Source organism: Natator depressus, chromosome 3 (genome assembly GCF_965152275.1).
Source record: "Natator depressus isolate rNatDep1 chromosome 3, rNatDep2.hap1, whole genome shotgun sequence".
Taxonomy (NCBI): domain Eukaryota; kingdom Metazoa; phylum Chordata; order Testudines; family Cheloniidae; genus Natator; species Natator depressus.
In genome coordinates this window covers 92,364,181-92,381,682 of record NC_134236.1, presented here as the reverse complement: position 1 = coordinate 92,381,682, position 17,502 = coordinate 92,364,181, and the positions used below count along the sequence as shown (strand labels likewise).

The 17,502-nt window shown below is 38.2% G+C and overlaps 1 protein-coding gene across 1 annotated transcript in view; it reads left to right on the top strand.

The window, feature by feature from the left end:
- Positions 1-17,502, top strand: part of MAN1A1 (mannosidase alpha class 1A member 1) — a 211,786-nt gene that overhangs the window by 160,767 nt on the left and 33,517 nt on the right. Inside the window, exons 6-8 of the mRNA XM_074948322.1 lie at positions 5,018-5,141; positions 7,653-7,746; positions 14,108-14,223. Coding sequence (XP_074804423.1) covers positions 5,018-5,141; positions 7,653-7,746; positions 14,108-14,223 — 334 coding nt within the window. The remainder of the gene's footprint in view (positions 1-5,017; positions 5,142-7,652; positions 7,747-14,107; positions 14,224-17,502) is intronic.

The following is a 17,502-nucleotide window of genomic DNA, read 5'->3' as shown; positions in this document are numbered from 1 at the left end:
TATACGTAAACCAAGATACTCAAAAGTAAGTAATGATTTTGAGTGCCCAATTTGAGACACTTCAAAGGAACCTGATTTTCAGAGCGTGCTCAGCACTTTTTGAAAACCATGTGCCTTTAAGTGTCTGAAGTTGGGTACCCAAAATTACAAGAGGCTTTTGAAAACCCTGGACAGGGCACCTATAAAACCCTCTAGGGGATCAAATGCCTACCATTCTTGCCTGTACCATAACTCCCCATATTGGATTATCACCAGTGTTGTGGTGATAAAAGAAGTTGATCAGTTTTTCATTAAGTATTAAAGCAGTAAAATTTAACCTCTGTTCAGGGAAAATGAAGGATTATTCTTAAGAAAGCATTTCTGAGGTAGTACTCTGTAATAGAGTATAAAATATCTGATATTTGAAGAAGACAGACCTACTGTAGCCACCTCATTGGTTGTCTGTCAAGAGTCACTTGACCTACAGAATCATTGTGCTCAGCTAAAGAGCACAATTGGGACAAATTTCTTCACCGGTAGCTCATTTTTATGTGTGCACCTGTGTTGCTGAATGTTTAGAACATATTCTTTTACTATTGATTCCTTTCATTTGCTTAGTAAAAATGTTGGAAGCAATTATGTTTTATTTATCATATTGACTTATTTTATGCTATCTGGTTATGTGGCAGGTGTGACTGTTAAAATATTTTACTTCATATGAAAGGTAGACATTGAACGTATAGATAAAAACCTGTATTGGTACTGACCTTTTTTCACTGCTGCTAAGGAGGTTTCATTTAATAAAATATTGTTCTGAAAAAGTGGTTGTGTCAGATGAGAACTAGACCTGAGAATTTTTACACTGTATGAATACTGCTTATTACAACTGCCATGACTGGCCATTATGAACTGACTCACAAAGGTATCACTTATGGAAACTGGAGATGCCTGTATGGATGTAACAATCAATTTAACCTAAATGGAATGTACCCATGGAGATATTTTTTTTCTTTGGGTAGAGGCATAAGGGAAGATAACTAATAAAATTGACATGTATGACATCTATAATAGTGGCACTTCACATTCATAATGTATCATGTTAACTTTTGAAACTTATTCAGAGAGCATTATAATGAGCAATGTACTGTACCATCTGCCTAGCTGTAACTAGTTAGTCATATAAAATGCACAGATTAAAAAAAATATGTTGTAGCACTATGTGAGCACTCAGACAGTGGGGTCCTAGTCCATACCTTGGGTTCCTAGGCGCTACAGTAATACAAATAAATAATAATATTTATAATGAATGTTATTGCAAATGACCTTTCCAAAACAGGACCATTTTAAGTAAACATACGTCTGAGATCCTAAAAGCCTTTCTAATGAATTTTAGAAGGAGTAGGAGAAAAATGTGTCTCTACCGGAAGTATCTCTGCGCAGTTTGGACTATAGAGGGTGTGAATTGTGTGTGGATAGTGTAGGCACAAACTAAAGAAGACTTACTTTGCTTAAATGTAGTCCTCTTTAAACAGCACTAAGTTGATGTGGAGTAGGTACCTTATAGATAATGTCTGCAGCATCAAACAGGGGAGCTGCACAGCACACTAGTGCTCCCTACAATTAACATCCTGTAGTCCAAACTGTGGGGCCATGTGGACAAGCCCTTAATTTCAGAACAATTGTTTTGAGACCAACTTTTACAGAGCAGCAGATCAGATCAACCATCATTCCATTTAATTAATCTGAGCAGTTTGTTTAAATGGAATTTTAAAAAATGAGTTTGAACCTCAAAATATAGCTGATCAGAAAATTGTTTTCCCATCCCACAAGGATTTCTGAGATTTTGAAAAATTATCCCTTCCCGAATCGAGACCAAAAGTGAAAATCTTGAAAATTTTCTTTGAAATAAATCTTGAAAATAAAAAAATTTATATTTGATTGAAATTTTCAACCTATTTTTACTATAAGTAACTTAAAGTAACTTACATTTTTAAGTGAAAAGGTTTTTTGAACAAAATAAAACTCTTCATTTAGAAAATATTGAAAAGAAATATATCAACAATTTCAAAACATTTTTTGACAATGTTTTGAAATTTTACCAAAAGCAACCCTTTCTCACATTTTTGGTTTCAACAAATTGGCATTTTCCATCTTTTGTTGAAAAATTAACAGCCCTTTCTTCCACAAATGACTGATCGATAAATAATCATGCATAGTCAACTGCTTTTGACTTGTCAAACGCAGTATAATCCAAATCACTTATGACTAGTGCTACGACTTTGTCACAGAAATCATGGAATCTGTGACTTCCAGAAACCTCTGTCACTTGAGCCCCCATGCATGGGAGCTGTAGGGTCCCCGCCACCCCTGGCTGCTGGGAACTGCAGGGCCCAAGCTCCCAGCTGCAGAGGGCCACAGGGGTACCTCACAGCTCCCAGCCGCCACAGACAGCGGGGGTGCCCCGGAGCACAGAGCTGCTGTGACTGGCAGGGGTACCCGGGAGCATGGAGTGGCACAGCCAGCAGGGGTGCCCAGGAGCTCCAAGCCAGAGGTGGGGGTGCCCTGAGCTTGGAGCTGCCAGTGGTGTGGAGACCCTGCAGCTCCAAGCCAGGCACCGCTGGATGGTGTGGGGAGCCTGCAGTTCTCTATTTTGTCATGCATATTTTAAATAAAAGTCACGAATAAGTCACGGGCTTCCGTGAATTTTTCTTTATTGCCCGTGACCTGTCCATAACTTTTACTAAAATTATGCGTGACAAAATCTTAGCCTTACTTATGATTCCCTAATCTGGTTACGAAAATTACTTTTCAAAGCCCATGCAAACATCAGAGGCCTCAGCTTTAAGCCCTCACTCAAGCCTTGTTAGAGATATCTGCTTTCGTTTTTGGGTGGTGGGGACCAGATGCCCTGAAATTCCTCATTCCCCTTCTGCGAAATCTTTTGGTGGAAGTACAGCTAACTCCCATACTATTTCTTCAGAAAGTGGCCACATGCAGTGTTCCCTATGCCTGTGATGTATTCTGGGATACATCTTTTTTCCCCTAGATGAAGTAAGTATAGATTGCAGTAGGACCAGTGTTGTACTGCTGAATATCAAGGATGGCAAGTTGCCCACTCCCCTGAATATCCTGATGGGATGGGGAGAATATTCCTGCTTTGTTGGCTCATGAAGATGACATGGGAGGGGACAAGGTCAACTATCTGCAGCAGAGTGCTGCACAGATGCCAGCTGGCCAGTTTGCTGAAGATACTGAAGTTAGTTTGAATTTAGGGTACACCACCTGCAATTTTGACCAGTGACATCTGCAAAAGCCAAAACCGGCAGGTTTCAGATAACACTATTTTTAATTACTTTGCATAATTGCGAAAATCCATCTGTGCTTATTTTAAGCAACTTTTGTGATCAAATGTATGAAAAGACATAAGTGTACATTCAGTAGCTGTAGTTCCCTGCTTTTGTGAAGACAATAATACAAGTCCCTCAGGATCTTTAGAAGAAAAAAAAAACTCTGAAGCCTGGAAGTTTGATATTTACTTTTAATGGAGTAGAAATAGAGAATACCTGTGCCCTAGTAATGTCACCTTGGACAAGGAGAATCTGCCACCCACCCTAAAACCTCTAATACTCCAGCCAGTACTAAAGAAACCTTCACTACGTGCTAGAAACCTCGCAAATGAAGCGGATTGGAAATTTTCTGATTGCAAGTTTTTTATCAGAAATGTCTTTGCCACAATTGAGATCTGCTATGGGACTATAACTATTTGCTGAAACTTCCCATAGAAATCTGCCTGGTTTCCTGTCACCACCTCTGCCTGACTCCTCAGCAGCTCCCCTGAATGGCTTCCACAGTGCTGGGGCTGCCAAGGCTTCAGGCTCCAAAGAGACTGAGGAGGCTGTGGGCCATATTTTGTTTCAGAAACACTAAAATGTTCCCTTTGCAGGAATAGTTCAGTGATACTGAAACAAAATTCTGCAGAATTTCACTTCCATGAAAAATTTTGAGATTTTGGCTTTTTGTCCCAATTTTAGACAACTTTTTTCTCCCCAGAAAAAACCCTCAAATGTTTTTGTGGAAGTGGAATTCAGTTTACCAGTGAGCACCACCTGCAAGATAGAGTCCAATGTTTAAACTCCCCTATGCAAATCAATTGAGAGACTCGTTTAAAAAAAAAAAGTCTCCAATGCCTCTTGTCAACTGTCAGTCAAGCTTCAGGCAGAGCATAGTAAAGAGGTGGCACTTGTTTCTTTGAATTTATCAGTTAAATACCCACAGCTGGCCCATGCCAGCTGACTGGCTCACAGGACTCAGGCTAAGGGGCTGTTTAATTGCAGTGTGGACATTCGGGCTCCGACTGCAGCCTGGGCTCTAGGACCTTGCAAGGTGGGAGGGTCCCAGAGCTCAGCCTCCCATCTGTAAAGATTAAATTTTATTCGGTGAAGTGTTGTTAGCTCTGAATTTAATTCTGAAAACATTAATCATGGTTAAAGAGTGCCCTGAAAGACAATGGATGATAGCTATCATACCTGTAGTTAAGATCTACATTATTAGGGTAGGATTTATGTTCTAAAGTCTTATGAAATCTTTTATTGAGACTTCATAAATTTAATATTCAATATTTAGATTACAGTAGAAACCCAGAGAACCCAATCAGAATCCGGATCCATTGTACTAAGCGTTGTGCACAAACACATGAATCCCCAAAGGGCTTATAACTTTAGGAATGCATAGTAGTCATGTAAACATAAATACAGCTAAATCTTTAAGTGATCAATGTCTGACTTGCTTAAAAAGGTGGTCTAATAAAAGTGGAGCAGAATTGAATTGTACTCAAACATTTAAGCTAACTTTGGGGTAGTTTCATAAAACAGAAGGTGGCCTAGTAAGGGTGTTACTTTTACAAGTTTCATTGTGTTATTAATTAAAAGCTTTGAAGTGAATTCTCTTCTGGTAGCTAGAGTGTACCTAATATACCGTATATTTTATTAGTACTACTTTATAGATGCTAATGACCTTTTCTGCCTTTTCCCCCCTTTAGTGGGATTGGTCGAAACTGGCCCTGGGCTTCTGGAGGAAGCAGTATTCTGGCAGAATTTGGAACTCTGCATTTGGAGTTCATACATTTGAGCCATTTGTCTGGAAATCCAGTGTTTGCTGAAAAGGTTAGATTCTTTGGTAAAACTTTTATTTTAAAAAATGAAAAATTGGAATTTCTGTAATTTTAAGTGTGTCACAGTAAGCAGGTGAATAGTTTCTGTGGAAATCCATATTAATGAACACAAAGCACATGGCTGAATTGACATTCATTTTGTCATGGTTATAAAAATTAGAAAGCCACTTATCAGGCCACATAATATCTGGAAGTTTGGGTAAGTGGTAAATTCAGGTAGATTAGGCATTTGGAACACAGCACTTATTTTAGTTGATGTAACTTGTTGGGTTAAGGTGAAAACCACAAATGAATTTTATATTCAGATAATATACTGTGTTCATGCAGAAGTACAAAGGACTGTGACCTAGCAATCACTTCAATGCATTTTCTAAAAATACAGGGTGTCACTACGGTAAGTAAGGGATTTGGGAGTCTCTTCCATTTCATGTCCGTCTTTATAGAGTGTTCATAACTTTTTGAGGAAAGTACCCTTTAAGTGATATTTCTCATACTTGTTCACAGCCCAAAGGTGCATTTTTTCCAAGTTTGGTAAAATTCTACGTGGCCGTTTTTGAGCTTTAAAAAAATAACATTTTCACTACTTCAGAAATTGTTGTGGCTAGCCCTGTATTCACATTTAGATAACTACAAATGGATTATTTTAAAAACTTCAAATGTGGCTTGATGATTTTTTACATATTTGAAGAAACATCGCATACAAATAAATTTTTATGCATTCTAAAAAAGCCTATGGTGCATGCATAGTATGTTTTTTCTATTAAGTTTTTAACATATTGCACCACGGTACAGTATTTCATTTACTGGTGTACAGATTTATATTGAATCAGTACAGATGTGTTTATTGGAATAGCTACATATTTGAATAAATGTACCACAATAATTTTAATAATCCCATGTGTATGTACAATATAAAAATGTTCCCAGTGAATTGTTCCTTTAATCACAAGCATAAATACATTTTAAATAAGAAAAATGTATATTATTATTTCAAAATATATAATGTGCCTATCAAAAGACCTCTGTGCATATGCACAATTTAAAAAACCTAATCAGATATCAAGTAAGAAACTCCACAGAAAAACCAGAGTTGGTCTATTCAACAGCTCCCTTAAAGGCCTTGTTAAAGAGATCTGCAGCATGCTCTGAAGGTCAATAGATTTGGTTCTGTTGGACTAAAAAAGGTGACAAAATGGGGGATATGGATCTTATACAGGTAGATTTATTGATTATGTATTCAAAGTTTTTTTTATTTTTGAAACAAAATTACTAAATACAAAAAACTGTGTGCAGAGGGGTTAAAATTAAATTACTGGTTCCTAGGCAACTGTAACTCAGCTACATTTAACATATATATCACATGCATTTATATAAAATATTACTATGTACAAGAGAATAGAATTATAGATGTTGTAATCATATGTTTTTATTTCCTGACTTTTGTATATTTTAGATCGCAACAGGAATATTGCATAAATGTAGTTTATGTACTTAATTTTGTTTATTAATTAGAAATAGGTCAGACATGTATACAGCAATATACATATTTAAAAATGACTTTTCTCTGTTAAATTATGACATCTTAATAAGAAATTCCAAAGGAAGCTGTAAACTTTGTTTAGCTCCAAAAGCAGTGGTCAAACCTTTTAATTGAGTATTAAGTACACCAAGCTTCATGGATTGGCTGAACAATGTATTGTCCCATTATGTAGAGTGCAATATTAAAGCGCTCACAATTATTGTAATCCATGAAATGCATATGGCAAAACGAGATTAATTAAGGACAGAGTTTGTTTTAAATAAATTTGAATTTCAAATGTTTTTTCCCCAGGCTCACAAGAAGTAACATTTAAGATAACATATTTTAATTTTTAAACTAGTATTAAGAACAAAGAAAAACCTAATGAAAATGCACAAATTGATAATCTTGGCAAAGAAGCCAAAGATTTGAATAACCTTTAAATGGAACTACATTCTGTATCATAGAGGTAGGAACTCCAACAGAGCTGAGGACATCTTGACAGTGTTTTAGGGAAAAGCTTCCAGTGCTCCTGCATTGCTGTTTCTGTTCTGTGGCTAAATCATGATCTTCCTTCTTCAGTGCAGTTAATCTGGTGTCTTTCATTAAAATTCCATTAAAATACTACATGTGCTCTATCTACAATGAACCATGCTTGAGGGGCACACAGACTTCAGCTGATGCAGAATATAGCTGCTGTCTTGTGGTCCTGCAATGATCTCAATATCGGTGGAGCATTTTTTTTTCTGTGGAGCATTTTAGTTGATGACCAGATTAGATTTTGTTTATTTTAAAAAGAAATCCTCTGTCTATGCATAGAGGTATTTTGATAGGGACATTATATATGTTGAAAGAATACATATTTGTTTGAATTAAAATGTATTTATGCATGTTGATTTAAAAAAGGATGTACTGATGCTACTTGTATTTAATGGGAATATAAGACTAGATCAAGTGCTCATTGTTTGGTTTTCTTTGTAATAGGTAATGAACGTTCGTAAAGTTCTGAACCGGCTTGATAAACCAGAAGGTCTTTACCCTAATTACCTGAATCCCAGTAGCGGTCAATGGGGTCAACGTAAGTACGACAGTTCTTCAGAACTGCCAGTTAACTATTTTTACATACCATTTCTAGGAAGACATCAACTCTTGGTTGTTTCTTGCACTGTTAGCAATTGATAAACCTGAGTTCTGCTTGGGTTACTTATTTTTCTACCTACTTCATATATGTTAATTTATATTTCTCTGACCTCTAGCATATTTGTTAGTTGAAAACTTTTGAATGAGTCTAAGTGTGTGATTGAAAAATGTCTTTTTTCACTGAAAAAATTAAAGTGCTCTGTTAATGCTGCTGTTTAAAGAAATGCTATCAGCTTGTCTTGGATCAAAATTCTATGTTGGTATAAATTGGTTTAGTTTCACTGAAGTTAATGAAACTGTGCCAGTTTCTATTAGCTGAGGATTTGCCTCTGTGTTTCTTCTGTGAGTGCTTACTCCACTCCATTACACTGTAGGCGTATGTGTCTCATGCATTGGTTCCAGAGAGTTTTCCCTAGTGGTATCTGTAGGGGCCGCCCTGCCCACAACCAAGCTCTGAATGGAGGGCATAGAGGAAGGAGCTACCCCATCCCTTCTTGAGTTTTTCTTACCTTCTGTGATCAGTAGTCGGAGCATTCTGTGTTCACAGCCTTGCTCCTTGAGAACAAACTTGTGAGTACTTTAGCTAACTTTTGCCTGTTGTTACTGTGTTTCATCCATTGGACTTTATTTTTCTTTCTGTATTTTCCTTATATTAAAAACTATTCCCTTTTAGTATATTTTCTGAATTGGACAGATCTCCAGGTCTCACCTAGTATTGAGGAGCCTATGCCAAGGTCGCCAGGTTTCAAGCCTTGCTCTGGTTGTCAAAAGCGGATTCCTATCACAGGTTTCAGAGTAGCAGCCGTGTTAGTCTGTATTTGCAAAAAGAAAAGGAGTACTTGTGGCACCTTAGAGACTAACAAATGTATTTGAGCATAAGCTTTCATGAGCTGACCCTCATTCACACTGTCTTAAGTGCTTGGATGAGGGCCACATAAGAGACAGATGCTTGATATGCCAGGGTTTAAAGACCAGAATGAAAAAGCTGAGGGAAGAGCAGCTTTGATGTATTCTGTGGAGGCTGCTCTTAGATCAATGTCTGAACCCTCTTGGTTGTCAAAAAGAAGCTCAACAATTACTCCTTGGAGAATCCACCATGACCCTGGTCTGCTAAGATCCTGAAACTGGTGCCCAGCCCCTTCAAGTCCCCTTCATTTGTCTAGACACACTCCCTGCCCCCCGAGTCAACTCGGCTGCGGGAACTCTGGTATTCTAGTTGCACCCTTCAGAGGCAGTGTGGAAGTAAAGCATGCATTTGTGGGACGTTTCCCTACTGACTTCTTCAGAGTAGCAACATGGTCTTCCGTCAACACGTTTACTAGACAATATGCACTTACTGCTTGCATCAAGAAAAGACACAAACAAGGGAAAAATGGTTCTACAATTACTCTTATGATGCGACTTCAAGGCCCATTGCGTTTGATAACAGCTTGGGAGTCAACTAAAGTGTAAAAGACGTATGCTAGCACTCGAAGAAGAAAGAATGGTTAGTCGCCATCTTGTAACTATTGTTTTTCGAAATATGTTGCGTATGTCTGCTATATGCCAACCCTCTTTCCCAACACATCGGAGTCTACCATTGACATGCCGGTCCGAAGAAACTAAAGAAGGGGTAGGGTGGCTCCACCCTTTATACCAGGGGTGGCCAACCTGAGCCTGAGAGAGAGCCAGAATTTACCAATGTACATTGCCAAAGAGCCACAGTAAATATGTCAACAGCACCCCATCAGCTCCACTCCCAGCGCCTCACACACACCAGGAGCCTCACCGATCAGCATCTCCTGCTCTCTCCCTGCACTTCCTGATCAGCTGTTCCATGGCATGCAGGAGGCTCTGGGGGGAGGAGCGAGGGCACTGCAGGCTCAGGGGAGGGGGCAGGAAGGGATGGAGGCGGGGCAGGGCCTGTGGCAGAGCCAGGACTTGAGCAGTGAGCACCCCCCTGGCAAGTTGGAGGCTGTAGCTCCATCCCTGGAGTTGGTGCCTATACAAGGAGCCACATATTAACTTCTGAAGAGCAGCATGTGGCTCCGAAGCCACAGGTTGGCCACCTCTGCTTTATATCCTCCATTCAGAGCATGAGGAGCCAGAGCATGAGCAGGGCTGCCACTATGGGTACTACTAAGAAAAATTCCCCATCACTGGTGCATGAGATGCACACAGACCTACAGTGTAATGGGCATATGCAACACATCTCAAAGAACAGCAGTTATGAGAAGGTGAGTAACATTTTTCTGCAGGTGAGTATTTGTTCTGCTGACATTAAATGATGTAGGCAGACAAGGAAGTAAGATAAACAGAATTATATTGCCTTCAATTCCATTGGAAACATCATGAGGAAAAATCTAACTACTAACAAAATTAGTGGGGAATGAATATATTGAACAACGTCTCAGGCATTTTAAGTTCCTGGCCCCTTTCTGGTCATTTGACTTTTTCCTGTATGAACACTTCCTATTGTACTTCTATAGCATGTTGAGAACATGGGTTGCTAAACTAGAAGGTGTTACTAGAATCCCTTTTTTATATTGTTACACTATTAAATGATTGTGGTTTGGGGGGTTTTACAAGAAGGAACTTTGGTTTGCTTTTACTGTAGCAATCCCATCATAGAAATTCTTCTGAACAGTTGATTCTGCGCACCCACTGAAAAGAAACAAAATAGGAATTATTAAAATATTTAGGCCGAGATATACAAAGGTACTTGGGTATCTATCTCATGCCCAAGCCCCAGCTGGATTCTCAAGCCAGGTGAAGATGGGCATTCCCTCACCTGTCTTACCTGCAGGACCTGATTTGGTAGGCATACTCTGAGCACATCTATTGGATTGAAGCCCATTCAAAATCCAGCAGAATGAGGAAGAGGTAGTGGTGCCACCCTTATAATTTTTAGCCCACTAGATAGAGCACTCACCGAGGATGTGGGCAGCTCTGGCTGATGGGGAGAAGGGTTCAAATCCTTTCTAAGGAGAGAGCCCTATCCATTGGATTTTGGGATATTCTAATGTGGGTCTCTCTCCATCTCTCCTGTTGCACCTGTTCTACTTTGGATAGATGCTGAAATAGTCATTGGGCCAGAGAGAGAGACTGAGAATGACTCTAAACCTAGCATGCTGGCTTTTGTAGATCCCATTTTTAGATGCCTATCTCTCCTCATTCATCATACAGAGAGGCTTGGTGCCTAACCCAGGCTTTGTGGATTCTAGTGATTTTCAAGGTGCCTAAAAATTAGGCATTGCAGCACCTAAGTTCCTCTGGGGAGCCAGACCTTAGAATATAAAAGAAAAATAATTGTTTTGGGAAAGTTGTTCTTTTTAAATATGTTTAGTAAAGTATTTTAGAGGGAATGACATAGTGTAGAAAGTTTCTTGCTGGTTTTAAATGTCAGTTTTTGAAGAAACTATTTAATATTGACTTCCTTATATTTGTTCGTGTTTTCTGCTTTTTAAATAAATGATCTACATGTACACTACAGGACAAAAGAAAAGGTGGATCGGAAAAATCATTTAAGTCAGCATGAACACACAGATTTTATTCTCTAGACACCCACTTACTTTCTCAGTGTGGCACAACACTGAGTTGGCATGATCTGGTGGTCTTTCATCCTTTCGCTTTTTTTTTCTTTTTCTTTAAACAGAGGAACAGGTTGCTTATTCTGTCGTGTTCTGTCATGTTGACTATATCATGCAGCTCAGTTAATTTCAAAACTTGCCAAGCATGCAGTCAGTTAAACAAGACACACAATGGGAGGGGACATGAGGAATCCTCACTGTTCTGTTTGCAGCCTGGGTATATTGGAGAGTTGTCCCCAAAGGCAAAGGAAGTGACTGTTTTTATTGAATAATGGATTTGAGGACCTAAATGATACTCTTTTATATCTTTCAGAGTAGCAGCCATGTTAGTCTGTATCCGCAAACAGAACAGGAGTACTTGTGGCACCTTAGAGACTAACACGTCTATTTGAGCATAAGCTTTCATGGGCTCCAGCCCACTTCATCAGATGCATAGAATGGAACATATAGTAAGAAGATATATATGCATCTGATGAAGTGGGCTGGAGCCCATGAAAGCTTATGCTCAAATAGACTTGTTAGTCTCTAAGGTGCCACAAGTACTCCTGTTCTGTTTGCGGATACAGACTAACACGGCTGCTACTCTGAAACCTTACCTAATATTGCAGTGCCTCACCTGGGAGGATAGCCCTTACTCTCACCCAGTTTAAAAGCTGCCACTGTGTCTCTCTGATTGTCCTTTTTTAAAAGTGAATCAAATTCTAATTCTGCTGTTTGGGCTTTTGACCTTTCTTATGTTTATATAACAGTGCCTCAAACTTCTCTTTTGCATGAAATCCCTGGGGCATATCCGGGAGCTTGTAAATTATAAAGCCATCTTCCTTTACCAGTGGCATGTAATTTATATATGGAAATTAGCTTCTTGTCCATACAAACCACGAACACAAGTGTTGATGCAGGTCGATCCATGGCATGTTGAAAAAGCAACAAATAAAATAAAATCTACATTTGTTTCCTCTGTGCCAATTCACTTGCTTTTTGTTTGCAAGCACGGATTTTTAACAGTGGAAGAAAACAAGAACATAAGTCATAAAAAGATGTTTTATTTAAGATTATTTTTCCAGTGCCTATTGATTGCACCAAAAAACTAATTGCAACAACATAGAAGTATTCGTCTCACAAACATCAGCCAGGGGAAAATAACAGCTTCTGAATGTTAGTGTTTCACTTACAATGCTGTAACTCTGAAGGACGTTGTTGGTTCACTGCCGTTGTTCTTGTAAATTCATTTAGTCCTTGTTATTTTGACAGTAACCTTACAGTGATTTGCTGCAGCGTGCACCAACTGGATTTGTCTCCTGCAATAATGTATATAATAATAAGACTTATTATTGATGAGATTGTTTGTGCTATTTAGTTTGCAAATGTCAGGGGTTTCTATGGTAATTTTATTTAGAAAACTGTAAAGGTCATTTAAATGCTGCTATTCAGAGATCAGCCCTCCATCATAGAAGAACTGCTCATGGGTTTTTTTGAAGAAGCCTTTTTTCCTTTCGGATTATGAATAATAATTAAATGGTATATTCTCTTCAAAAATTAAAAGATCTAATTTTTTTAAAAGCTCTTCATAATTCAAAGCTCTGCATAATCATAGTACATTTGTTTGGGATGGGATAGTAGGAAACATTTTGGACACCTAAATTGGACACTGGAGGTCACAGGCTAGTGGAGAAAAGACACACTGTCGTGGCAAAGCTTTAATGGAAATAGATGTAGATTCTACATTTGCATGGCTTTCCAACCCCCAAGGTGAGCAAGAGGATGCATTTTGTGAATGGGGAGAGGGAGAGAATTTAGGAATTTTAAAAAATTCAAAATGTCGCATTCAACTTCATAGAGAAGCAAGGATGGCCTTGCAGTCAAGGCCCAGGACTAGGAGTTAGGAGTCATTGGCTCTTTATACAGCTATGCCACAGACTTCCTGTTAACCTCTGTGTGCCTCAGTTCCCAAATCTGTGAAACTAGATTATTTTAATTGATTAGTATCAGTAAAGCACTTTGAAGTCCTCTTATTGAAGATGCTCAATAAATGCTAATTATTAATATGAGTAACAATAGTTTTATTAGAAAATACTATTTGTGGAAGAGGAAATCTTTATCTAGTGCTCTTGTTCTAAAGCAGGGGTCTCAAACTCAAATGACCACAAGGACCACATGAGGACTAGTACATTGGCCTGAGAGCTGCATCACTGACCCCCCTCCCCCCCGCCACTGCCCTGGCCACGCCCCCACTCCACCCCTTCAATGAGGCCCCACCTCTTCCCACCCCTTCCCTGCCCCCATTCCAACCCCTTCCCCGAAATAAGGAATGCATTTGTGAGATTAGAAGTGGGTTTTTTGCCAACTTTTTCTGTTTTTTAAAAAACCTTACAGTATATTATAGTTACACATCTTTTGTCTATCTTAGATTATAAACACTTAGTGCAGAGATATTGACTTTTTTCATTTCTGTAAAATACCATGAACTCCAATGACACTATGTAAATAATAATGCTGCCTTCTCCCACCCTGTTACAGGTCGTCATTCAAGCAGAAAGACTAACCATTTATTTTAAAAATATTTTCTGCTGTAAAATAAGTACTTTTCTGAGGTTTTGGGCTATATTTATTACATGAGTGTTAGAGGGAGGCATACTGAAATTTGTTAATCTGTCACAGTTTCAAACTGTAATTGTGTTTCAGTGCTCAAATTCAAGGTGGAATTGCTGAATCCTCTTCCTCCCTTTTCAGATCACGTCTCTGTTGGAGGACTTGGAGATAGCTTTTATGAGTATTTGCTCAAGGCATGGCTGATGTCGGACAAGACAGATGAAGAAGGCAAGAAAATGTATTATGATGCTGTTCAGGTAAATGAGATATTTAAATCTTTCTTGCCATAATAATCTAATCTATAATGTTCCTAAAGGAACAGGCTCTGGGGAGAATGCGGGATTTATGCCTTTGCTACCACAATGAATAAGTTTTTTAAAAACTAGTTGTTTTATAAGACTTTATCAAATATAAATCTTAGAACAGTGCAGATGCTGTGTGGGAATCTAAAACTGAACTGAAATTATTTCAACTCAAGTTATAAAAACAGTATCTAATATTTTAAAATGTGCATTAGTGTGTAATTTTTTAAAGAAAGCTTTATCTGCAAGCAGTGCCAACAAGGATTCCATTTTTCCTCACAATAACATAAATTAGATACTTTTTTGTCCCTTTTCTTATGTTTATGATACAGGAAATCCCTCTACTGTGTGTTTTAATTCCCAAAACATATTACTTAAAGTGCTAGAGTATTTTGAATGTGGGCATAATAGTGTCTTAATATATAATCAGTCTGTGGATAATTATCAGTAAAATTACAGTACTGGATTAGTGTTGTATAAGCACATTAGTTATATCATATATTCATTTTTCAGCTTTTGTGAAGTAACAAACTGCTTGAATTGAACTGTGATTGGAAAGTTTGCCCAAAAATAAAAAATTGTGCATAGTCACCCCCAAATGCAGAATACAGTGCAATAATACAGTCTTGACCACTGCGACCAAGTTTGCATCCAAGAGAAAAGGCATACCCTCCTGCCCAGCAAAAGATCAATGGGGAAAGATACGTTCTGGCCACCAATGAAAGGTCCAGAGATTGCTCACCACCTGGATGAAAACAGGAGAGCAAGCTGCCTTTATTAATGCCATCGGTTCAGATCCTTCTTGTCTTTTGTTAGGCTTCCTTTTGCCTACCAATTTCACCTCCATTTTTTCTGAACTGAGCATGAGCCAACTGTTTTTAATCTAGGTTTCTGTTTGCCTCAGATACTGTAACAAAGGGCAGTCAACATTATCTGTGCTAGATGGTGAGGCACAGCTATTTGTTAGCATAGTGATGATCCTGTAACTTACAGCATCCTTCAGTCTACCCATGCCTTACATAAGTGTTGAACAGAGCTTTTCTGCACAGGAAAGTGTTACCAGTTATATCGACATAATTACACGGTTTGGTTAAACTGATGTAGTTATACAAGTATAACCCCCGGTGGTCGCACGTGTTCTGGTACAAAAGTGGCTTTATTTGGTTTAGTTTAAACCTGTTCCCAAGTGACATAAGCTACACTGAAAAAAATGCCGCCTTACACCAGAGTAAGGGTGGGTTGATGGGTGTGAAAGAGTATGTTATACCAGTTGGTTTAAATTCACACCTTAAATTATACTAGTTGTTGGAATTATTATCATTAATATGGGATACTACCATGACATCAGTTTAACCATAAATTCCTTTACTAAATCAAAGGTCACAAGATATTTCTACAATAGCTCTAAGCATGTCTAAAAAGCTTAAATAAGCAGCATTTTACTGTATCCAAACAATAACAAAATATTTATAGGTGTTTGATTAAAATACTTACACAAGGGCTGACCCAGGGTGCTTAGACCCATATTGGTCATTTTCAGCTTGGTCGGGCAGGTATTAGCAATAGCCTTTTAAAAGAGTGTTTTTTTATATCCTATAATAAACAAGTGATGTCATTGCCAATTATTAGACCTGAGCGAAGTCCATTTTACAATACATTAAACTAACACATATAGCCAATTATTTACTGCACCTGGTACCCAATTAACCGTGTTTTATTTCAATTACTTCAGACCAAATCTTAAATAAGAAAACACTACAAGTTTAACACATCTCTTCTTTCTCATGATCTCATTCTTTGTGGTCACATGTTTTGGGCCTATTTCTCATGCTAGTATCACAACCCAGTTGAAAACCATAGTTCACCCATGTCTAAGGTAGGCCTATATTCCAACACTGGTATAACTTTCCTGTGTAGACAAGCCCTAAGAAAGGACTGAACTGTGCACACCTCTGCATGTGAGAACTCTCAGCAAAGAGGAGATGATGCCCATCGTGATCCCTTGGGATCTGTTCAAGGAGAAAAGCTAATCTAGCTCTTCCTTGCTAGACATTTGGTGGGTGAGCAGTACCTCACGATCAAGAAGTGTCGTTAAATCTAACATTAGCACGGCTGTTTGAACTCTATTATTAATATGCTTATGATCATGTTTATATCTAAGGTGTATTTTAGGCATAAATAGCTCTTAGGTGGTTGTTCAGCATTACCAGCCAGCAGAATTAGAGATACGGTGGTAGTTGGCAAGCTTATTAGTATCCAGTGATCATGAAGCATGTGCAAGACGTCTACATGTTATAACGTTGCTGGTAGAATGACATCCTTATGTGTGGTGGTGTTATGCTTTTGTCAGTACTGGCCCCTTGTTCTTTCCACTGTCCTACTCTAAAAGCATTATGAGTCTACTTCACATACGGTGGGATTAATTTTCCCCAATGCTTTCAGTGTGCGAGAGACTAACCCAAAGCAGTCACAGGGACCTGTATATTCCAGTATACTCCCATCTGCCAGTGCTACTCCTCCCCACCAAAAAAGCAGTAGTGCTGATGCAAGATTTAATGCCTAATTCATTATTTTATATTGCCCAGCAACTAAAAAGGTAGATGTCTATAGCATGGTGGGATTTAGTTTTGTGTGAAAAAATCATTAATTTGGAGTTTGTTTAGAAAGAAGTATTTTGCTGAAATCTTCTTTTTCTTCTGTCCAGGGGCTTGTATGTTAAAAGCAAGCTCGTTTCTTTAAAATGTGATAATGTCCTTGCATGTTGTTTTCTTATGGCCACCATGAAAAGCAAGAACTAAATTGAAAATCTATATTTTTAAACTGTCGTTATTAAAATATATTTTTGTGGTTGACCTTGTTTAAAATTTAGTTGGTTTGTGATGAGCAAAAAAAAATAGAGGTATCCTCATTTCAATTACCAGAACATAATCTTATAAAGTACTTATAAAGCAATCTTTAGAAAGATTCCTAAAAACTGGAATTTATGTGGGAGAGACAATGAATACATAACCAAATTTAGGCCTGTTTTCCCCCATTAAAAGGAAGCATTATACTTTAAGTAATCCTCATGTTTCAAGTGATTGTGGAGGTAGGAAGAATTTTAAAGAGCTAATGCCTCATTGATGATGATGATGCCCAAGAATAAAGAGTCCACAAAATATTTTTTACTCCTCATATTTAATTGTTCATGAGCTAAAATATCAATCTACACACACACACACACACACATATGCA